This window comes from Rhagoletis pomonella, unplaced genomic scaffold (genome assembly GCF_013731165.1).
Source record: "Rhagoletis pomonella isolate Grant_MI unplaced genomic scaffold, Rhpom_1.0 Rhpom_scaffold_00001, whole genome shotgun sequence".
NCBI lineage: Eukaryota > Metazoa > Arthropoda > Insecta > Diptera > Tephritidae > Rhagoletis > Rhagoletis pomonella.
The window spans coordinates 30,242,005-30,267,536 of NW_023458555.1; the positions used below are offsets into that span (position 1 = coordinate 30,242,005).

Consider the following 25,532-nt stretch of genomic DNA (forward strand, 5'->3'; position numbering starts at 1 on the left):
AGGAAAGCGGATGGGAAACAATAGCGACTCTTTTATATTGGCCGACACTTCTCGTCAGGCATTGGCAAACCCTGAGAGTACTTCTTCCATAGAAAACCCATTTAATTTTTCCCACACGGAGGAGATCTTCTGTTTCTTCGGCTACAATCAGCGTTTACCCCGTTGGATACTTTTTGGAGTGGAGCGATCGCGTCCATTCGTAAGACATGATCAAGCCAGCTGAGCCGTTGTATTTTAATTCACTGTACTACGTCTATCGTCTGCGGTATTTGCCGTCCCAAACGGGCGGGACATAGACCATTAGGTTGCCGTGGTTGTTATTACAGGAGTTCGACAAGTTGTTCTTTTGGGCTCGCTGAAACTCTAAAATTTGTCCAGCGTCGCACAGTGTTTCGACTGTATGGAGGCAGGTAGAAAAAAGTCATGGTGAAAGTTGATAAAAAACCGGTTGGACTTAGAAAGGGAAAAGTAAAAGTCATACATACCAAATTTTACATTATCTCTTCCCCACCTTCTTCACGAACGATACATTTCCAAAAAAAGTACGAGAATGGGCGCGATACCGACTAATCAGTTTAGTTGCCTTTGGCGATTGACCGATTAAAGAAAATGTTTTCTTTTTCAAGTGTAATCAATTATTGAAATATCGTGGAATATTCAGTTCAAGGTATTTATCATTTATTTGGTACTTTCCTATTTCTTACCAAAAAATTTACATTGAAATATAGATGCTAAAGATTATTAGAAAAAAAGGAACAGTCCAGCGCCTTCGTCTTGATCTGCAGGCTGTATCGGAGATATAGCCGCTAAATTTAAACGTAGAATACGTGGTATGATTATGAGCATATCCAAGTCGAAAACGAAAGCACACACTAAGAAAAAAATATCGATAGCAAAATCGATAATAATATCGATAGCAAAATCGATAAAAACATCCATAAAAAAATCGATGAAAATATCGATATCAAAATCGATAATAATATCGATAGCGAAATCGATAACAGAATCGATAAAAATATCGATTACTAAATCGATTCCAAAATCCATCAAAAAGTCGATTACAACATCGATAACAAAGATTGTAATTGACTTTATCGATAAATATTTGATATTTAAAATCGATAAAAATATCGATAACAAAACCGATAAAAATATCGATAGCAAAGTCGACAAAAATATCGGTAACAAAACCGAAAAAAATTTTGATGACAAAATCGATAAAAATATCGACAACAAAATCGATAAATACATCGATAACAAAATCGATAAAATAACCGATAACAAAATCGATAAAAAATATCGATAACAAAATCGATAGAAATATCGATAAGTTCCGAAAATATCGATAGCGAAATCGATAATAAAACCGATAAAAATATAGATAACAAAAGCGATAATAATATCGATAGCAAAATCGTTAATACAATCAATAAAAACAACAATAACAAAACCGAAGCTCCTTACAGAACGTTTCATGATAAAAAATATAGTAAGGTAGAACCGCTGAGAGTCATTTTTAAAATTCTTGACGTTTCCAAACAATTTAATTTTTAAATTTACTCACAAACTCACACATACATTTTCATTTTCAATCTCAAGCAACAACAATTTCGAACAATTTAAATTTTTTATTTTCACTTTTATATGATTTTAAAATGTTGGCAAACTTCAAAAAAAAAATCATGGCCGACAAATTGAGAGAACGGTTCTACCTTGCTATGTTTTTATCATGGAACGTTTTTTTATGACTCAGGTCCCAAACCCAGGTCCTTATAATTCCAAAAACAAATTTTTACCTTCATGTATTATCAACTCCCATACTTATTTTGAAGGAATAGCGTACCACCAGCAGTGCGGGTGCCAAATAATACTATTTGATAAATATTCTGTAAATGATTTACGTCATAATTAGTGATATTAGTTCGAAATTGATTACGAATCCCGGCACTTACAGTACATAAATACATACATAAATAGTACAACTGACGCATGACAGTTCCGCTAAATGTGTTCGGTACAAAAATTTTATGTAAACATAACTAAGAAATTTTTGTTTCCCTGCGAACAAAAAAAAATATTTGCAAAAATACATACAGTTACTCACAGAAGTATTCGTTGTTTACAATTTTCACGATATTCAAAATGTCTTACATTATAAATCTTCTTTGTCAATTAATTATTTTAAAATATAGCGCATTCTATAAGATAAGCCAATGCTGCAAACTTTTTACAAAACTCCCACAATTCAGCGAATTTAAAAAAATTGCCATAAAATCTGCAAACTTTTTAGCCAGATTTTTTTAGCATTTTTTTCAGTATGCAGTTTTGTAACCCATTTTAACATAATAAAGTGCATAACATAATAGTGAATAGGTCTTACCGTTGAGTTTTGAAACATTTTGTTTGCAGATGGTATCGCTCGTTCTCTTTCATGCAATGCATGAAAAAAATTAATTTTTTTTACGGAAGATGACCGGCGACACCGTCAGGGAAAAAATTGTCAAAAATTAATGGTAAGGCCTAGTCATTAAGAACTTGCACTTTACAAAACTGCATACCGAAAAAAATTCTAAAAAATCTGACTAAAAATTATGAAATTTTATGAAATTTTTTGAAATTCGCTGAATTTTTGCGAATTTTGTAGAAAGCTCGCAACATTGATTTGTATGGTTTGTGTTATACAATTGGATTTTAAATAAAAATTAACGAATAATATTGAAAAGATTTATAATTTTTTTCGAATATCTTGAAAAAAACTAAACCACGAATATTTCTGTGAGTAACTGCCGGTATGTACGTACATAGTTATTACATCAAACTGACTTAAAATCTAATACCCAAACTTATTGGCTCACTGGTGCAAAACTGCAGGCAAAGCTTTTCAAAATTTTATAGAGAAGAGCAAAAGTCACTAGACTAAGCAAATCGCGTTCGATGAAGCAAATCTCATTACGGTTATAATAACATATGAATTTCGAATTAAATTTTTCAAAGCTATAAAAAATACCTGTACGCGTGTGTTCAATACATACATATGTACACTAAAATACAGCCAGATAGAGACTTGGTCGTAAGCACATGGGAGAATGCAGGTTAAGCGAATCCACTACGAAGCTGACTGATGGGCTGAGTAATTTGCTTTTGCTGCTGCCGCTAAAAACTTGCTATGATTTCGACTGAAGCTAGAGGCGCAAAAAGCTGAAGCTTCCTATAAAAGCTACGCATGCGTTTAGCATCCCGTTCAAATTGTGTTGATAACTCGCTGGCGAGAGAACAGTGCAGTGGCTTTATCGGCGCGGCAAAATTGATGGATTTCTTTCTTAATTTGCCATAAATTCGGGATTAAAATAAACTTAAAAAAAAAATAATTAAAATTCTGAAAAAAACGAAAATCTAAGATTCAAATCGAGAATCGATAATATCGATCGTGAGATAATTGATTTTTCAAACGTTGCTATATCGTGTGAGACAAATAAGCACAAAGTGTAAATCAATTTAAAAGAAGTTAAAAATGTCTACACGCATGCGCAACACGTTATCTAGTGACTTTGGCTTCAAATTAACATTGCTGCCGCCAGTTTGGCTATTGCTGTTTGTGCAACTTGTGTTGCAATTGGCCAATGTAGTCGCTGCCAAAGATTTGCGTAAGTTTTTTGTGTTGTTTTTTTTTTTGTATGTCTGCAACTGATAAGTTTCGTAAGTTATAGTGTAACTGTAAATAAAAACAAGTATGTATGCGCGTAGAAGTGTCTATATTTATATAGTAAGGTGTGTGCTCAAGCGGAACCGACAGAGTTGGATTTAGGACAGCCGATTCATTTTCATAAAATTGTTATTAAAATTAAACGCTTTTAAACCTACTAAGTTGAATGTTATAAAATATATTTCGTTGCAGCACCAGAAGTAGCGTCGAATTACGAAATCCGACGATATTTTGCCAAGATAGTTAATTACTCTTGAAAACTGTGAGGCTAGAAATGTACATACAACTTAATTTGTCTGGGGGCTGTGCAATTGCTGCCAATTTAAAAGCAAGGCTGGCCAAGAATTTTTCCAACCCCGCGAGACCTAACGAAACAGCTCTGGCTATTGGTGGGGATTGGATTCAGACTATAGCAAACACAAGACGAGAGCGGTCTCTCAGTGAATATCGATTAAGGCCCAAAGTTGCTTGATGAAAGGACAAGAACCGCCTTGGGTGCTCCCGGTGGAAGAAACTGCTTTCAAAGCAAGGTGTTGTGAGTTACATAGCAGCCGCTGTGGTGTACTGGTTAGCAGTGCGCGCTATCATTGCGCAGGGCCTGAGTTAGAGCCCAGTTTCCGCCAAACATCAAAAAATAAAAAAAAACAAAAAAGTTTTTTCTAAACGCGAAACCTTCCGAAATCTTAAATCCGTAAGAACGGTGCAAATCTAATGACCTTGACACTCGTATTTTAATATTTCATAAAACTTGCGGATAAGTTAACTAAATTCGACTATTCAAACAGGTGGAAATCTTATTCAAAAGTATTTTCAAACTAAAATCTTCTTAAATCTCTTTCGCCTAACACCGAAATTTTGATACATATTTCAATTATCTTATTGCCTTAATTATGGTTGAGTTGGATTTTTTAAACAGTTGGAAACCCTACCAAATATATTTCAGAAATAAAGCCTTTAAAACCCATTTCCATTGATACCTGCCATTTAATAATTAATCAAACTTATTAAATAATTGCAATGCCACTTTTTAAACACGTGGCAACCCTCTTCAAGCATTCTAAATGCTCAAACTTAATATTTCTTAACACTCTTTTGCTTGACACATGTATTTTAAAATTTCAATTAATTTGCATATAATTAAAATAAATTCGACTTTTTAAACGGGTGGCAATCCCCTCCAAAAGTAGATTCAAGCTAAAACCTTCTTAAACAACCCTCGTCCAACATTGTGATACATATTTTAATAAGCTGAATTTTATTTTTAAAACATGTGGCAACTCTCCATATATAGTTCCGAAATGAAGCCTTGTCAAACCCATTTCGATTAATACCAAATTGTTTATTATTATTAAACAAACAACCTCAAAAATATTCTTTATGTTAAAACTAAAGATTTCTTAACACTCTTTTATTTAGCAAATTTGGTGGCAGGTGGCAACCCTCTTCAAAATATTTACCAATTGCATATTACCTTCTTAAACTCTTTTCGTCCGACGTCCATATTTATATTACCTAATTCCTTTAATTCAAATTGAATTAAATTTTTGAAACAGGTGCCACTCCTCCTACCGTAAAAAAGCTGGGAAATAAAGCTTTTTAAAACCATTTTGTAATAGTTGGCTTTACCTCTTAGATAATTGCAGCGAACGGTGCGGATATGACAGCATTGATTATTAAATAATTTGAGTTTAATTGAATAAAAGGTGGCAACTCTTTTCGAAAAAGTCAAACCTTTTTGCAATAGTGCATTTAAATTTTCATAGTAACAAGAAAACTTATGTTTTAAGACAGTATTTGATAAAGTCGCTCGGATAGCGGTGGCTTAAAAATTTTGTATCACCTTAGACTTTCTTATAAGTTTGTAAAATTCATTAAAAGTATTTATGGCTAAACAACATCGGCGGTGTGGATTTGAAACGAGCTTCCCGAAAATTTTGAAGCCGAAGGAGTTAAACAAGGGTGTCCGATGTCACCGCTTCTTTTTGCTCTGCTTCTGAATGATTTACAAGAGGCGTTGGGTGAAGGTATTTACATACATTACAAGTATGCAATATTCGTCTGCTGATGTATGCAGATGATATATTTAGTCATATTAGTAGATGATATTTAAGTATTGTGGACTTTGGTGGAATGTGAAAGTTATATAATATGGTGAAATCTGAAATGATGATCTTTAGAAAGGGAGGCAAGGTGGCTAAAGAGGAAATTTGGTTTTATAAAGAGCTTTCCATAAAAATTAGCTTAGAATTCTCTTGTCTACTTATGTTGTTTACAAAATATGTTGAAAAAAGAAATTTTTCAACCGAAAATAGCCAATCTATTATTATTTGCACTTGCGCTACGTCTGTAAAATTCTGTTCGTATACATATAAAAAAACGGGGCGGGGAAATACAAACAGATTCTATAGAAACTTAGATTGGAACGCAGGAAGGTTGTATATGGTAGAAGGAAAGCATCAAAATAAGATAATGTCGCTGTTAAGGCCAGAATTGACCGCTTAAATTTAAATGGAAATAGATTTCAAGCGAATACATAAAAAATGTGTTCTTTATGCAATGGGAATGAAATTAAAAACGTCCAGTATTTTGAAGGCAAATGCCCGATACTAATCGAATTTAGACACTAATATTTTGGTAAAACTAAACCAGTAAAGAAATTGTTTATGTACTAAACATAAAATCATTTGATTTGAAAATTATTGTAAATTATATTTGTGAACGCCTTAAAATACAGAAGTGAATTAGTTAACGAATATAATTGTAATTGAGGATGGATGTGCTACTAAGCTAAGTAGTCGTTTCCACATGTTTTATTAAGTTATAGGTAAATTTTAATGATCCGACTGCGAGCTAAGGAAAAGATAAAGTGGTAGTATGTTCCTCGGTGGTCTAACATTTAGCAAGATTATTATTTTTTTTTAATTGCCAAACATTAGCGTACCAATTATCGACTATTTTGCTTTGACCTCCAATATTTGTGTACAATTAATCAAATGTGTATATGTCCATAGATGTGTAGATAGTATGTATGTACATATATCTTTTTTATAAATTACCAATACTTCAGTTTCGTACCTTCTGCGTAAGTCAATTCATATTTTAATTTCCACACATTTTTGCATTCAAATTGCTTATAATATTCGCAAGTGCAATAACGACATTGAAAAAAAAAATGGAGAATAGAAAAATAGAAATGCAGAATTGCAAATGCAATGACTGCCTTTTCAGGTGGTTTAATAATGTTTATACGCGTAGAAATGGAATGGAATCTCTGCATTTAAATATATCCACAAGTGTATATGTATGTAAAATCTATATATGTATGTAGTTTGAAGACACTTTAAAGGGTGTTGTTAATGATCTTGGCATTAATTGGTATTTATAGGTACGGTGACCAGATTTCTGTGGACAAAAAGCGGGGCATTTCTAACATCTTTTAATACAGTTTTATTTAAAAGAAAACAAAGACAAAAAAACTTGAAAAATGATCGCAAAAATGTATGCACGCAATACATATATACGGTGGCAAGAATGTAAATAGGGAAAATGTATTTTAGCAAGTTTTGGCTACTTTTCTTTGTTTAAAAAATTTTTTATATTTTTTTTGAAAATATAGATTAGTATCTAAAAAAATCACGTAAATCAAAATTTCAAACTTTGTAGAATATTTATAAAAATTCGACGAGTTTTAACAAACGTTGATCAAAGTGTTAAAGTTTTTAATCAGATTTTTTTCAAGCACACAGTTTTGTAGTCCAGTAAATTTTAGTGTAACAAAGTGCAAGTTCGAAGTAGCTAGGATTACGGTTAATTTTTGGCAATTTTTTGTTCGCGTATTTTTGTGGTCGAAAATTTTTTTTATGGAGAAAATGAGCAACCCTTTCCACAAAAAAAAAATACCAAAAACCAACGGTAAGTCCTAGATACTTAAATTTTTCACTTCATTTTACTAAAATTGATGAGATAGAAAACTGCATATCTACTCAGAATATTTCTAAGAAATCTAATTAAAAAGCTCAAAATTTTGATGAAATTTGACGAATTTTGCTAATTTTTGAACCAAGTTTGATTTACATGGTTTTAAATAATAACGAGCTTACACTTTCATAAAAAAATAATAAACATTGAATAATCGAAAGAGGAATATCCAAAGAATGCCAAAATGTCTCTTTCCTATTTATATTTTCGCCACTGTATCTACAGCTCATATTTTGCATATCCATGAATTTTTTGAGGGAATTAGTACTATTTATTATAATTTCACTAAATTCGAGTTAGAATCGTTTTATTAAAAAAAAAAAAAAAAAAAAAAAATAATTATAAAAGCCTTACAAAATTTGTTTGACAATAATGATGACTGCAATATAGGGAGAGTACTAGTTTGACAGAATAAAACATAACCAAAATGACATAACCGTAATAAGGAAGTTTGCACCACAGAATAAATTAAATTAAAATAAGAAATTTAAAATCTCAAATAAGTTTTAGGTTTGCAGTTGAATGGGCTATATACAGAATTATTATTTTTTTTTTTAATTCGGATAAAAAACATTGAGATTTTCACGAAAGTTTGTTGAATTTTTTAAATACTGAACACTTGGATTCATACGGTTTTTATTAAAGAATAAACTAAATTTTTATAAAAAATAATTAAAACTAAATAACAAAAAAAAAAAATAAATTTTTAAAACTTGTAAACTTGTTGCGTTTGTTATTTCGCTCAAAACTAAATCTAAAAGTAGGAAGCTGGATACATTCGAAATACCTCTCACTGAGTCTATAACCTTAACCTGCCTTCAGTAACTATGTATTTAATCTGATAGCCAAAGCCAAAAGGTCACTGGACTGCTGTTAATAAAGTGTGGTACTTAATGAACTTGCAACAATCAGATATACAGTGACTCAAACAAATTACCAAGTATTAATTTTTTTTAATGTTTATAACGTTTTTCGAGCAAATTCTTTTTTGCAATTTTCTATAAAAATACTGTCCAAGCTTTAACCAAAACCATATAAGTAAAAGTTTCAAATTTTGTACAAAATTTAGGAAAACTCAACAAATTTTCATAAAAATTTCAACAACGGGAGACCATTAGCAACAAAATTTTAAAAAATCGACGAAAGTTTTTGTAAATTTCACTTGTTATATAAAAAATTATATTAAAAAAACCGCAAAATCAGTATCCAAAAAAAATCTCAAATTCTCAAAATTCAGCGCTACTTTTTAGCCGGTTGATACTTGCACTAAAATTGGACTATTATTTATTAGGAAAAATATATACAAATATTAAACCTAATGACAAGAAGGAGTGCAAGCTACTGTGGCCATCGACTCCGAAGCAAATGGGGGGACAAGTTTATATTTTATTATGCAATTTACATTCTACTAGAAAATTATAGATACATATAATATTTTCATAAGATGGCGTTTTTAACAATGTTTGGTATTGAGTGGAAGCAAAGTGTTTTTGCCTAATACTCTCTAAAGCTGTGCAGGTGCGCATGATGTGATCAACGGATAGCGTGTTGTGACAGAATGGGCACGACGGTATAGGGTTTCCGGTGAGAAGGTGTTGATGTGTGATTTGTGTATGACCGATCCTCAAACGTGTAAAGATGGTTGCCTCAAGCCGAGAGATGTTGCTGGGGTAAAATGTTTTATTTCGAAGAGGGTTGAGGTTTGTGTATCGGTGTTGAAACTTTCTCCATTTTGCGCGTCTTCCCTCATGTACGTACCGGTGTAACATTTTTCTGAGATCGTTTTGTTCATGTATTTCATTGAGAAGAGTAGGTGCTGATTCGAAATATTTAGCTGCCTTGTCTGCATGTTCGTTCCCAGCAATACCGACGTGACCTGGGACCCACAGCAAAGCTATTTTTCGTTTGTATTTGATGCAAAAGTCTCGAATTTTAGATATGAGTATGGAATTGTTGCGTATGTTTCGGACAGCGTTTAAACAGGAAAAGCTGTCAGAGCAGATAACGAACTTTCCTTTTTGGCGAGTAGTATATTCTAGCGCTTTAAAGATGGCAAAAGCCTCGGCCGTGAAAACGGATGAGTGAGGTGGACTAAAATTGTATGGGCTATAAAAAAGCATACCCAAAAATGATTAAATAAAACTTTGATGGAAATTTGTTGGATTTTCATACTTTTTTTTATAAATTTGCAAACTGTGATTTATATGGTTTTGGTAAAATCTTAGACGGTATTTTGATCGAAAAATAATAAACAAAATTTAGCTCGAAAAACATTACGAATATTTACAAAAAACAACATGTGATTATTTGTTTGAGTCACTGTATGTACCTATACTGCATGTATCTACATACGAACAACAAGCAATTTACAAAGTTATATCATTTAATGAGTTTTTCTGAACTGGCTGTCTTCTGTCCAGTCGACAAAAAAAAAAAAAAAAAAAACAAAGAAGCCAAAGCAAGCAAACAAGGTTATTCCACTTTTGGCCAACATATCAAAAGTAGCACATACACACATGAACATGTTGATGCCATATCTGATATAACCACTACTGGAGTCCGCCCAGCAGCAGCGACATATGCATAACTACATACATAAGTATGTCCATGCCAAACAATCAGTATAAACAAATGCATGCCTTTGACGTTGAAAATCGTGTTGGCCAAAAGCCAACTACAAAAAATAAGAAGAAAAAAAGTGACTATCACAATGTAAACAAAAGTTCGTAGATACGGTTAGTAAATGAATGTGGTCAGCTGGTTTGTCAACAAAAGTCCATCAGTCAGACAACTCGGAGCAGCCCCCCCTGCTGTCAGTCGGCAATGTTGACAGCCTCTGACTTCATTTTCAATGAAGATGCAAAAGCCGGCTTGTTGTTCTTTTATTTTTGTTTGGTTTTTGTTGGGTCCACCAACCAACTGACAACAAAACGTGTCACCGAAACCAAAGCGGTGGCGGTAGGCAACGCTGCTAATCAGTCGAACAGGCCTTATGCAACTCGTTAAATGGATCAATTCGCGAGTATGTCTGTCTTTGTGAAAAAATACTTCCTGTTGTGGCCCTCACTCAACTTCATGCGCTTTGTCATTTACGTACATAAATTGGAGATGACACAGTTCATTGGTGTCATTAAAGCTAGCGATGTGAAGCGAAAGGAATAAAATGAAGGGAAAAATAATAAAAAACGACAATATATTAACTAAAATAAAAAAAAAAACAAAAACAGTTCACAGTACGATGAACAAATGAGTTTTCAAACGACTTTACCATACATATTGCCCTAGGTCATAAACGATGATGACCGATGGTATTGAAATTTGTAAGCATGCATACTGTACCCAGTCGGAAAATGGAATGTTTGGGAATTTCTAGAGTACACAACGTATCGCAATCTAGTCTTCAAGAAATTACTTCAAAATCCAAAAAAAGCGCACCATATTCTATTTTAGAAAAATTGATAAAATGAAATATTTCGAGAATTCAAGATATTATCGTTGCGAATTACCTTTAAAAATAGGTTTTAAATTTTTTTATTTTCTTGACCTGAAACTTGAATAAAATGAATTTTTTAAAAAGTTTTAAACACATATCTTTACTGTACTTGCGTCAAGGCATCCATTTACATTTAGTCTCGAAGTTCATTTTCAAGGACTGATTTAAAAAAAACTACATTGACCTCAAATCGACCTTCAAAAAGTTAGATTCTTGAATTTGTTTACCTAAAAACCGCTGGAATGAACCCTAAACAATTTTTGAATGCGTTTTTGGGTTCTTGCGACCTTGGAAATGGATTCCTTAACGCAGGAACAGAAAAAATAGGCGTTAAAAAATGTATAAGATGTTTATTGTATACTGGTTTCAGGTTAAAAAACAAAAAATGCTTTTATCCAACGAACTATTTTTCCTGAATTTTTTATCGTAAAAGCTTTAATATCAGGGACCGAGAACGCGTTCCAATTTTGATTTAGATCTGCCCAAGAATAAAATATAATGTCGAGAATGTTCCCACAAAAGAGTCAATCTGGAACAAAAGGTATTGAGAGCAGTTTGAGCGGGAACAAAATGAGAACGAAAGGTTCGGGAACGTTTCCGCAAAGAACAAAATGCGAACAAAACCCTCGGGAACGTTCTCAAGAAGAATATAATGAGAACGAAACCTTCGGGAATGTTTCCAATGAGAACTAAGTAAGAACGAAAGTATCGAGAACATTTTCAACGAGAATAAAATAAGAACAAGAGTCTGGGGAACGTTCTGCTAGAGAATAAAACGAGAATACAAGTTTTTAGAACTTGACGTTAAGAATTGGAGGGGCGAGTGCGTGTTGAAATGAAAAATCGTTTCAGTGAGAACCACGATTGTTAATTTCAAGCCAGAAAGCTGGATCATTTCAACTTCCAGATCGTTTATCATTAGGGTGAATTGTCTATTTATGGAACAATTTTTCATTTTCTGTGCACGAAAAGTTCGTATCTTAAGTCTTTTGTTGACTTTATTTGCACAGTTATCTATCTTTTTTTATTGATTTTAATATTCAAACATTTCAAACCAGTGGAACGCTATGAGACATTTGTTTATCGCTTCCATTCTTCGCGAATAGTTCACAGAAGATTTGATGATGTATCGTTCTGTCAGAAACATCCTGAGACTTTAGTTCCCAAATTGTTCTTCGAGAGAAAGTTCCTTAGACTTTCTCTCCCGTTTTGTTTTTTGCCAAAAAGTTCCGGGAGACTTTTGTTCCCATTTTGTTTTCTTAGAAGTGTTCCGGCAAGTATTTTTCGCATTTTGTTCTCTTTTGCAACGTTCCACAGGGTTTTGTTCTTATACAATCCCCATTGAGAACGTTCTCGACAGTTTTGTTCTTATTTCGGTTTTGGTAAAAAATAAGCAGGTAATTAAACATAATTTCAAAGACAAGCATTTATTAGTGGTGAATTAAAAAAGAAAAATCGGCCCCGCACCACATAACGGCAAATTTTTTTTATGGGGTAATTCCTTTCCATTGAACTAATATACCTGCTAAATATCAAACAAATCAGACCATAAATTCGGATTTCCAAAACATCTCTACTCATGCGCCACCTATCATGCAAAATTTTTTTTGCGCCACCTAGCGGATTGATTCGTCTTTCATATTGCATTGTAATCGAGTTCTAAGCGTATTTTGAAGTTTCAAGTCTCTAGCTCATCAGGAAGTTGGTTAAAAATTGGATGTAAGATTTGATTACACACAGTTGAAACTTGACAAATGCTTGAAAAAATGTTTTTTTTTTTTGAACAGATTCAACTTTTAAAGTTAAAAATGACAACTTGGAGAGAATCATCCACTATCCATAAATTTTTGTAAAAAAAAAAAGTGTTCTAGAAACATAAAATAAATAAAAACGAGTGGGCAACCTTCTTTTCTGAAGCCTAACCGGCTTAATAAGCAAGCATAAAAAAATCCATAGCTAATTAAGTAGTCGGCCGCTGTGGTGTAGTGGTAAGCAGTGCGCGCTTCCACTCCACAATGCCTGGGTTCAAACCCTGGTCAAAGCAACATCGCAAAAATATAGAAAAAAGGTTTTTTCTTAACAGCGGTCGTCCCTCGGCAGGCAATGGCAAACTTCCGAGTGTATTTCTGCCATGAAAAAACAGCTTCTCATAAAAATACAATCGCCGTTCGGAGTCGGCGTAAAACTGTAGGTCCCTCCGCTTTGTGTGACAACATCAAGGCGCACGCCACAAATCGGAGGAGAAGCTCGGCCAAACACTAACATATGTGTAAGCGCCAATCTATTATTATTATTATTATTAATTAAGTATTCACAAAAATTCTGCATGTAAAAATCTAAAAGTTAATTTAAATTTTATGAATTCCACTGTTAATTAATTTTAAACAACTGCTGCCATTGAATATGTAAACTCCATAACCCACTCAGCGCCGCTGCACTGTTGCTTTAGTGCGGACTTCAACTTGACATTGAACTAAAAAAAGACAAGCTGTGCATTTTCGGTTGGTATCGTATTTATAAATTTTTTATTTTTTTTTGATTTGTATCAAACAAGTTTTCGCCTGCCAGACATCGGTAGTATGCCGCTCTATTTTGAGGATGCTGCAAATGTCATTAAAGGGAAGTTTTTTTGTTTTTCCGTCTGCTACCTTCAGTGGCGTTTCTTTTGTTATGCCGAACAACAACTTTTTGTAGTTCTTATTAACATACTAGTTGTTGTTGTAATGATTATATTTTATTAAGTGTTAATGAACTTTACGAATTATTCGCATTTTTTCATAATCGCTTGCGGTCACCGTGTTTTACTGAGGTTATGTTGTTGCTACTTAAGTAATTGTGTGGCTATGCAAGTTTCATTTTTGTTGATGCAAAATATTTAGGAAGACCTTGAAGCCCAGCCTGTTTATGCGCGCTCAAGTTTTGACCGAAATTCATTTCCTGTATTTTGCAGATTGAAAGCGTAAAAAAGGAAATAAAACTGAAATAGAAACCGTTGTAGGTTTGTATTAACTGTGCGAAAATATGTATATACGAAATTAATCTTTGTTGAGATCTTCAGGGTTGCAGGCTTTAGTTATTCATTACTATGCCATGAGTCTATTTAGGTTTAGGGACAATGGCTTCCAGTTACTAGCAGGAATACGTACAGTGGCGCTCACATAAATAGGACACTTTTATTTTTTACAATATTCACAATATTTTACCGTGACAAATTTTGTTCGTTAATTTTTTATAAAAGAGATAGTAGACTCTATAGTGTTATTCATAAATCATAAAATTAAAAGTTTAGAACTTTGTGCGCAGTTCAGGAAAATTTAAAAAAATATTATTTTTTTTTTTCCAACTTAATTCAGAATTTTTAGAAACTTATTGGGCATGCAGTTTTATAGCCTATTCGATTTCAGTATGAAAATTTTGAACAATCCCGTAGATTTTCGATCGCTTTTTTTTTGTTGACGATGTTGTGCATTTCCTTCTATACGGTGATGAACAATTGGTTGAACTCGAGAATAAGCAAGGCAAGCAGAACTCTTTTGATGGTGAAAAATTGACTGACTGGAGCGCTGCTGAAAATCACAGAAGTTCTACACCAATGGAATTTTAAAGCTAACCGAAAAATGGCAAAAGGTCATAAATAGATAATAATGAGCAATATGTACTTCATTGATTGGCTGTCAATAGGGATGGCAGCGATTAATCATTTGATAACATTAATCGATTATTTTTGCCCAATTTAAGATTTAATTGTATCATAGTTTTGTGTTTTATTAATCGATTATTAATCGATTAATTGTAAAATAATAGTAAAAATATTTTCAAGAAATATGAGTTCTGTAGTGGTCTAAAATCCATCGATCGTGCATTCTTTTTTGTTAGCTGCATCAACTTTACTCGACCCGAGGTTCAAAAAAATGTATTTCAAGCATTGTAGTTAGCATTGGCCTCAGTAATGGAGTTCCTGCGAAATGAAATAATGTACGCAGATGATCTTATGGAAAAGGGTAGCGAGTCGTCACTAGAATCAGTAGAAAATGAGTCCGATCTATGGGCCTCTCATAAATCTCTTGTACACAAACGAAGGCGAAAAGATGATGATTTGGGTCACCTCTAAGATGAAATGAGTTTTCGTTTAAATTTTCAAGTCTTACAACTCAAGCGGAATGAAATAACTAATGAAGAAAATCGATGGAATCACCGAGCAATTCTACATAGGAATTGGATAGTGGCGTCTGGAGAACAAAAACCAACCTAAAATTTGTGAGCCAGTGTTATTGTCGCTAAAAATACTCTAGGCTAATTAACAAGAGAATTCGAAATTTTTTATGCAAGTGTTTTTGTGAATACTCACTGCAAAAAAATGCCTTTAAAATTTTGATTAATTTGATTATTTCTCAATAATTTCAATTAATTTTTTTTTGCTTGTGATTAATCATATGATTAATTAATCGATTATTTTATTTTATTTTTTGCCATCCCTAGTTGTCAATAAAGAAATTGTTCTTCAAAACTTTACCCAAACATCCGCGTAGACTTTTCATATGACTCCATCTTTCTGGTAATTCAATATTCGGCAACAGGAAAATCTGAATCAAAAAAGCTAAAATAGGGCAAACGCCCCTTCGAAATTCTGCACTGTCATCTCTATTTCGACTCATTTTTTACCCGATTACGGACCAATTTTAAATTTTCAAATTTCATTCCTTATGTACACCGTGATAGCGCGATCCGTTGTCGCCTATAGGGCGCTGGCTTGGTTTTCGAGAGCTGCTTTAGCCAGGGTGAGACAATCCTTCACTAAACTCCAACGCCTGATAACTGTATGCATTACGTTCGATCTAAATCTTCTGAGAGTAGTCTAGATATTGAAATAAAGAATGCCCTTAACAAATTTAAATAGACATGGGAATATACAACAGCTCAGAATTATATGCGCTTTTGATCATTTTCCTTTTTAAGCTAACCTACCCCTCTATTTTTTAATGAAAATATGTAAGTGCGCGCGCGTATTTTAAACACGTTCGCAGTTTTACGCTTTTCGCCTATGAAATACGGAATATACAAAAGTTTGGGCTTATTATTATTATTATTATTTTTTGCACACACAGATCACAAAAGAATAATTCATTATTTGTTCTTTGAGTCGCACTTCCGTAGTTTGTATGCAAAGCAGCTGAGTGCTTATTTTCTGCTGAACGCGTGCGCGATAATCTTTTCGAAGTTTTACGGCAGTTAAACAATGAGAAAATGTACGTATACATATTTACATACGAGTACATGTTTGAATAAATGTAATTGACATAATTTTTAAATTCTCATATGAGTTTTTGTCTTGCGAAATATATATAGTAGTATACGCATATGTACAGTCTGTAGGTTCAAGGACAATTTTTGTGATTTTAGAAAAAGGTTTGTAAATTCACACTACAATTTAGAATGAGAAGAAGAAAAAAAACGTGATAATTGCGTGATATTTAAGTATATGTTAGGTGTTGATATGAAAACGTCATTAAGACTCATGTCACAAATCGGAGGAGCAGCTCGGCCAAACACGCAGAAAAATGTGTAAGTCGCAAATATTTATTTAATTTTTATTGGAGCATGGAATAATTTTTGCAAACAGCGTCGAATGTCATTTCATTTATGAAGTTTGTTATGTAAACATAATTAGAAGTTCTTTGAAGAAACCATGGAGCGCTAAACTACTACAGACGGTACGTTGGAAGCTCGTTAGGGAATACCTGAATTCACTTTCGGTTTCGTCGCAATATTACTTTCGCACGAAACTGCGAGGCTGAAGAACTGGCCAAATAACATCGCCAAGAAAAAAGAGAGTGGGAGCTCCATTGATCACTTTGATCACTTGTGGACTTCTCGGGGAGAGATGAGCGAACAGTGGGGGGAAAACCCGGGCATGTGCTATCGCGAGGTCATTCTGGTCGAAGGTGGACCGGGGACGGTCCGGGATCCGTTTAGGTTCGCGAAGCCTGATCTCTCAGTTCTGGTGGATGTAGTGACTAGGCCACTGTCCTATTGGGTGTTCAGGCAGTGAGATTAAATATCAAATTAAATGCAAGATTGCGGCTCAGCCACTTGGGTTCGTGCTTTCTTGCTTGGTAGCTGTATGACAAAGGACCAACGCTCACGGTCTAAGTGAAAAAAAAAACATGGAAAGCCATAAAACGGGTCCAAAGTAATTATTAATGGCGGTGATCACTTAACTGATGTCATCTTCAAAACAGCATCTAAAGATGCAAATAAATGTAAGACAAAACCACATAAACTTCATTTCATTCGTTCAAAAGATAAAGCCCAAGAACATTAGGCCGGGTCATTTATTTTGAGTAATTATTTTTTTGTAATTAGATTAGTAAACTAACATAACGCGTGCCCCTTTCGTTGAGGGCAGGGATCATGACGGTTCTGCTCTTTGTAATAAAAATCAAAAAATTTTAATATATGATTTCTATTTTCCGATCAAATTTAACCGTTACTTTAAGAGATTAATTTTTACCTCAAGCTAAATAAAAATTGTTGAATATAATTGTTATAAGGCCATAAATAACAAAAACAAATTAGTTTTTTCCATTAATTATAAGCGGCCATAAAAACGAACGGTTATCGAATAAATATATAAATCCAGAAGACGGATTATTTTTGGTCAAAAAAAAAAAACGATGAAATTAGACCAAACAAAGAAAAATCAAAATCTAACGTTAGTTCTTGATCGAAGAAATAATTATCTAAAAATAAAAAGTTTGGTACGAATGTTTTTCCAATCGTTTTCTAACACTTGATATTGGAAAACAATGCTGGTTCCTTAATCAACCTCTAATGAATAAATAAACTCAATGTTTTTTGGGTAAATAAAGCAGGTGAAAAAACCGGTATTCGAAAATCAGTAAAAATCGGGGTTAAAAAAAACCGTAGCTTAAGCTCCCTAGAAACTAAATATGTATGTACATCCTACTAATATTATAAATGTGAAAATTTGTAGGTAAGCGAGTTTGAGGGTATGTTTGTTACTCTTTCACGTTAAACCGACCCGACGTATTTGAATGAGATTTTGTAGACAGATCAGTTATGAACTGGATTAACAAAAAGGATATTTTTTTGGAGAGTTGAAACCTTTTTTTAAATTAAAAATCAATTAATTACCAGTTTAAATAAAATATTATAACATTGTTGGAGTCAAACGAAAGGGATTCTAAAAAGATTTATTTCGAAATAACTTTGAAGAAGAGGATTGACACCTGCGCAAAGTGTTGACATCAATTTAATTAACAAGTTAAATTAAATATTTGTATCTGGGTATCAAACAAAAGGTTTAGGAAATTTATTAAAAAATGATTTTTAAGAGGGTTGCCACCTATTTGGTAGTTCAAAATCAACTTAACCAGCAAGTGAAATGAAATATTTTAATGCTGGAAACACACCAACGAAAGTTTTAATAGAACTTAATTTCGAAAACTTTTTTGAAGAGGGTTACCACCTATGGCCGTCAAACGAGTGAGGTTTAAGAAAGGTCTATTCCGGAAATATTTTTGACGAAGGTTGCCACCTGCTTAGAAATTCAAAATCAATTTTACTAAGTTAAATGAAATATTTTAACATTGGTGTCAAACGAGTGAGGTAAGCTTCATTTCTAAACTTATTTTAAAGCTTTGTTTTTAAAATATTTTTGAAGGGCTTGTAAGAGTTTCAAAGTCCAAGTTCCATTTGATGAGAGGTTAAATGAAGCATTACAATGTGGGAGCCTAAGGAAAGAAGATAAAGAAAGTTTTTCTCCTGCTGTAACATTTGACTGCGTAGCCGCGGCAATAGCTAGTACTTGTATATTGTAGATGCGCTTTTTTCAAGTTTTTACTGATTGAATACCCTAACTATTTCTTCTCTCATTTCAGCTGCTAATTTCGAAAAATGCAAACGTGATGAAAATTTCGATAAATGCCTTGTTGATGCTGTGAACGGTGCGATTCTGCTGCTCAAGGATGGTAAAATAAATTCATAAAATCTTTTGTAAAATAAAGAGAATTAACGTTTAACTATACACAGGCAACAAAGAGTTTGGTATACCACCGCTCGAGCCACTCACTGTGAAGTCGTTAGTAATCGATTCTGGTAATGCGCCTATTACGCTGAAGCAGACCTTGAAAAACTTACTCGTACACGACATGATCTCCACCAGCAAAGTGCAGCGCTACCGGTAAGATCCTTTAATACATATATACATATATGTATTTTAAACTACATAAAAAAAACAAAAAACAAATAACAATTAACACTTTCTCTCTTTTTCCGCTTTCCAGCACCGATCTCAATAATCACCTAATTATTTGTGACAGTAAAACCGATCGCATTGAAATGGTTGGCGATTATGAGATGTCCGGCCGCATATTGCTGCTACCCATAACTGGTAATGGCAAAGCCAATATGACGCTGATTAACACCCGCATCGAACATCGGCTCATCGGTGAACCTTTCATGCGCGATGGCGTCAAATATATGCGTCTCAAGGAGTATCGCGTCGATCTGAATCCCAAGCGTGTCTATATGCAATTCGATAATCTCTTCAACGATCGTTTGTTATCGCAGACAATGAATCGATTCTTGAACGACAACTGGGAGACGGTTTTCAATGAGCTGAAGATTGGCTATGAGCGTAGCTTTGGTAAAATTTTCCGTGATATTTCGAATAAGCTGTTTGAAGAGATACCATTCGATTCGATATTTCTGAGTTCTTGAATGCGCGGTGCGTAAAAGAGGGAATTACATGAATGACTGCAGCTTGAGAAGTGGGCATAGCCTGAGTATTTTCTTTTAGTATTTAATAAAAATTGTTAAGGCTTATTATTTAGTGTTGTGTATGTAGGACTATATGTACATATATTAGGGTGCTTTTCTTCGCGACATTTATCAATTTTTCATTCCCACCTAGAAATTTTGTGGGAAATACATATAAAAAAATTCCTGAAAATTTGAGCCCTAAATATTAATATATAGAGCTCGACCAAGGCGTGGAAAGATTTCCCGTTTAAAATTAATCTAAACTTCTTAAAAATTCTACAGCTCAGAGGCATTTTATGGTATAATCTTGTTTGATGAAAGGGTTTCTTCAGAATTGAATGCTCTACAAAAGTGTCCATTGCGGCGTAATCCTAACACGTGCCACTAAAGCCAATTTTTTGGTGAAATTCTCGTTTTTTGCCCCTATCTGATAAATAACAAGAGCTACAGAAAAAATGTAAATAAGAAAGTGGTAGGAAATTCAATTTCGACATTCCTTGAGATATTGGGAGCGAAAAAAAACTATCGCGAAAAAATCACCCTAATGTATATGTATGTGAGTTGATTGAGTTATTCTGGAATTTATTATTTTTTAGTTTTGTAAATATCTATGTATATGTAAGTTGATTAACTTAGAACTTAGAAATTGAATTGGTAAGACATTTAAAAATAAATTAATAAAAAATAAAATATTTAGTATCTATATACATATGTATATTAAATTTAATAAATTAATAAAAAATAAAATACTTAGTACTATGTATGCACATGAAGATAGTTACATATTTGGTTTTCCGTGAAACATTTTTTTTTTGAAGCATGTTCTCCCAGCCGTCTATGTACCCATTAGAGATGGCGTTTTTAAAACGATTAAATCGAGCTCTTCCGATTCGACTTTTTGTCGATTATTTAATTCCGATTCGATCCGTGAATCGATAAAAAAAAAATCGAGAATCGACATTAGATTATTTTACCTCAATCCATAAAATTGTAAAGAATATTGATTTTGTGACTGGTCCAACAAAAAAAAAAAACAATGAAGGGGGCTTAGCACCTCCCACCTTTCCAACTTGAGAGCACCTCTCTTTCTCCTCCTACTACAGGGCTTCCCGGGGAATGAATCTTGGGAGATAGTTTTTGGTTCTTAAAAAATGCCTATACAAAAATGGTATCCCTTAAGATAGTAATGTAAGGTTGCCACTTATTTTCGATTCTACACAATTTATCTAAAACATCCCAATATGGATATCAAATGAAAGGTATTGCTGAGGACTTTGGCCAGACAACAGAGCATATACGACTTCGTCTGCTTATCGGAAACACATCTTGCCACATACATCAGAGGATGAAGAGCTATATCTTCCAAATTATAGAATTCACCGAAGTGACAGCGATTCCAAACACACTGGCGGTGTTGTAGTTTACGTGAATAAGTCATGGGAAGTGCTAGCAACAGAAATGGAAACTAAATCGAGAGTCTTTTGGTGGCTTTCGATAAAATTACGCCGCAATAGCAAATATCTTGAGCTAGTGACACTGTACCAATCCCCCAATAAGGTAACTTCCTTCCCCGGAAAGTGCTTTTTGGAATTTTTTGTTTTAGGATAAGCTAGACTTCCTCTTAGAAACTTAGTGCTATTTTCCATTTTTGTATCTTACAAAATTTGTTTTCGTATGTAAACAAACAACAGCTGTAATTTCAAATTAGTTTTGTTCGTCGAGCGAAAAACTTTTACGAATTTGTACGAATTATCATAATTTTTGCCCAAATCGCGTTCGTGCAGACCAAAAGATTATCCATCACTCAAAAACTGAGAGCGCAAAGTAACAGTTCTCCTGAGAGAAGTTGCAAACTCTTGCTGGAAAAATTTTAGCCTATGGAGTTCCACCTTAACCCATTTTTCTAGAGTGAAGAACGCTTTCTGGGCTGTTTTCGGCAAACGCGGGATCCCACGGGCTCGTGTGGAACAAACCTAATATGTCCACGTTGCAGGATTCTAACCTGATCAACCGTCCTCATTTGAGGAGGATTGTCCTGTTCAAAAATATTTTCCTTTTCTGTCCTCCTTTTGAGCAAAAATATACTCCTTTTTACGGCCCTATTATCGATGTCGATGTCATTTTCTCATCAAAAAATAGCCCTCGTAAGGAACACCTTTCCTCAAAAATATTGTGGTCAGCGTAGCTGGAGTTGGACTTACGATGCTTATTTTTTGATGCAAAAATTAGTTTTTGATGCAAAAATTTGAGTTTTTTATTCTAAGAGACGCTTAAGAATATTGAACATGTTAATGATGTTGCTGAACGAGGTATAGCGTTGCTAAAAAATTATAATCGAACTTTGACGAAAGACGAAGAACAAAACCAATTACTCTTGCAAATAACACAACTAATTACAATTAAATAATTTAAAAATAAATAGTTAAAACTTGTTAATATGTGGCGGTCTTCTAATTACGCAACGCATTGTACTATTAACCTGTTTTACTTCTCTTTAGAGAAACTGTGAATTGTTAACTTAATCGTTATTTATGTACATACATATGTATGTATTAAAATAAATTAAAAAAATGTTTGTGTTTTCAATGTGAAGATTTTGTCTTCCTGGAATGTTAAAAAATTCTGGTCACCTTAAGGATTCTCAAGTAAATGTTCTCTTAAAATTTCTGCGATATAGTTGCTTTTGCATATTTATTCCGTGCTTCAGCGGCCTTCTCTGATATTAACCTATTGGAGTTTCTGAATAATCGAAGAATCCATAAATCAGAATTTTTGTCAAATATGTGGGCCATGGGATGCCATGAGCTCTATATAAAGCTCTCTGGCAATACAGACAATTTACATGTGTTAATCATGTGTTCACTAGGCAATACTGCGAAAATTATTTTGATTCAATGGATGAATTTAATGTAAAAGCCGGTGATTCCTGCAGCGATTTCAGGATCTGCAAACAATTTTCTACGTGTTTCCATCATTCGTGTTGCTAAAATTCGTTTGGGAACATCCACTGCGAGGCCTTTCTTGACTTTGAAAAGTTCAGCACTGGAACGATGAATCCGCCTGTATACCTAGCTAAATGTTAAATAGATTCAAACAGGCGAACTCTGGCAGAATTTGATTGAAAATATTCCTATCTTAGAATTTGTTCAAGAACGCTTTATCTTAGCTGCCGATAATTTGATTTTTTATTGAGATATGACGTTCTTGCACCATTTATGGAAACAAAGTTGTACCGGAAACAACATGACTTCCAAAACTGCCCAAAAGCGGTTACTACTGAAAATATTTGTACGATGTGGATGTAGGTATTACTATTATGTATATATATATAAAATCTCTTAAAAATACTATGTACTCACCGGACTTACGAATTTTGGAATACACCAAAGAAGTTATATAACCCCCTACCGTTGCACAGATTTTTATAGATGATGGCAAACGCTTCCATTATCGTTGTGAAATTTTATTTGCACCACAAAACTTTGTTACAAACACGCATTTTTTTGTATAGATAGCAAAAACAATGAACTAAGCAATTCACTAAACTAAAACCATGCTTTTTCACTTTTAAATCAATTTTTCATTGAAGCACAAACTTTTAAAAAACGAAGCTACGGTTTATTACCGCCACAAAACTTTTCTTCATCAACTGTTCAAATCAGGCAGAATCAGCTGTTCGCGCGAGTATAACACTTTTCTTAAACTCGCCGCAAATACAACACTGGAATGCACTGCCGGAAGTATAGGGTGTACAAGAATTTCCATTTCCAATTTGCTTTTGGCAACGTATTCGCACCTTTCGCTGCTGTTGAGCAGTGATAGGATCACAACTACATTGTGTAGATCTGTGCACCTTCCACATCTACCACTCAAGGTCAGAGATCCACCAAACATTCGCGTTTGTTTTATTTTTGCTTGACATAATTTTCTTAATTTTAAGAGAAAAAATTGGCCAACACTAAACACTAAATGGTAACAAAAGAATGATATAATACAAGATTCCACATTCCCGGCGACGATGAAATTCTAAACCAATAGTAAACAAAGCCGAATGGGAGGATAAAATAAACTGTAAAATAGTAAAATTTCTCAGTAATCAATTTTTCCACAAAAAATGCGGTTTGTTGTGTTAAATTGCGAAATATTTGACTTATAAAAAGAATTAATAGCAAAAATGTTAAAAAGGCGATTTTTGTGAAAGTATTAGCAAATTTAAATGCTTCTAAGGTTTCTGAAGCTTCGATTACTATTACTTGAGAATTGTCAAAATCGGCAAATCCCAATTAACTGTCTCTGGAACGTGCTTCATTTGTTCGCTACTTCGTGATGTGATAAAAAGAAAAGCTGGTAGCACACCGCAAGGTTGCAGAAATTTATTAAAATATGTTCGAAAAATATCTTAATATGGAAAGAACTGCTTTACACTGTCAAGGAAAAAAATTGCCAAAACTCAAAGCAATTTTTAGCAACTTCAATCTTGCACTTTATTATACTAAAAAAAAAATTTTTTAGAGTCTAATTAAAAAGTTTGCCATTTAGGTGAAACCTTGCAGAATTTTTTTAATTTTTGTACAAAGTTTTATCCACACCCAGAGATCTACCACATTTTTTTGAAATCTACCACATTTTTTTCCAGATTCTACCACACAGAATTTTTTTGGGAGTCCGATCACTGCTGTTGAGTTGGTTCTTCTTTTCCTTCTTCAGTTGGCTCATTTCGTTTGTGTGTTTCTCTTGTGTTTTTCTTGTGCACGGGGTTTCTGATAGTTGCAAATCGGTGAAATTTTAAGAAAAACTTGTTTTAATCGATAAAATTATAAACTGTTAGTAAAAATAACCCGAGTAAAGGAACGCGCTGTCGAAAATGTAAGTGAAAAAGTGTTGGGTGTAGCTGAAACTATAAGGAAAAAAAAATGTAAATTTTGAGTCAGTGAAATCGCAAAAGGATTTTGCGTTAGTGTCTGAAAAAATAAGAAATCGAATAAAAAACCAGTAATATTTGCATTCACAATAACAAAAAACGTCATCATTCAATAATAAATTGTTGAATCTTGCAAAAACAGTGTATTGAAAGTATGCAGCCATTTGAAAAAAGCAATCCCGAAAATCAATTTTTCACTGTCTGTCGATTAGTGCAAGCACAATCAACGCAACACTGAAGCTCAGCAAGGTAACCCGTATTGAGTGGAATACTTGAAAACGACTACCAAGTGGAAAAAATACAAGTTTTGTGAGTCATTGCAAACGTGCTATAAATTAATAAATTCTTGGCCAACGTCTAGAAACTTATTTGCATAAAAAATATCGAAAAAAATGCTGACATCGCCCTGCAGCAAATTCACTCGCAAATTCGGCGGCGCTCCTCCGGTAAGCTGGTACTTGCGTGCATACGAGTGGGTGTGTTTGTTTTTTCGGATTGTTGTTGCGCGCAAGCCCGTTGTTTAGACGTCGACCGACCACAGCCTTTTGCCAATCTAACGACCTGGTCGGCTGCTTCCGGAATAGCTTTTCGGCAAAAATTTAGTTCCCAAAAAAAGTTTGCAGCAAAGGAAGTATAAAGAGTTAAGCGGCAAA

General features: G+C 33.7%; 2 protein-coding genes across 2 annotated transcripts in view; one reads left to right on the forward strand and one right to left on the reverse strand.

Annotated features, from left to right (window-relative positions):
- LOC118742340 (structure-specific endonuclease subunit SLX1 homolog) overlaps positions 1–25,532 on the reverse strand; it is a 48,983-nt gene that overhangs the window by 18,503 nt on the left and 4,948 nt on the right. The gene's annotated exons all lie outside the window — the stretch shown is intronic.
- On the forward strand, positions 3,234–20,643 carry LOC118742345 (protein takeout-like). The gene is made up of 4 exons (XM_036474348.1): positions 3,234–3,644; positions 19,076–19,165; positions 19,227–19,377; positions 19,481–20,643. Exons 1-4 carry the CDS (start codon positions 3,512–3,514, stop codon positions 19,914–19,916), a joined length of 810 nt encoding a protein of 269 aa, XP_036330241.1. The 5' UTR covers positions 3,234–3,511; the 3' UTR covers positions 19,917–20,643.

Excerpts from the sequence above, each read along its gene's own strand:
- LOC118742345 (XM_036474348.1), top strand. The coding sequence starts at position 3,512 with ATGTCTACACGCATGCGCAACACGTTATCTAGTGACTTTGGCTTCAAA. Across the intron at positions 19,166-19,226 it reads GATTCTGCTGCTCAAGGATG|GCAACAAAGAGTTTGGTATA; the intron begins GTAAAATAAATT and ends AACTATACACAG. Across the intron at positions 19,378-19,480 it reads AGCAAAGTGCAGCGCTACCG|CACCGATCTCAATAATCACC; the intron begins GTAAGATCCTTT and ends TCCGCTTTCCAG.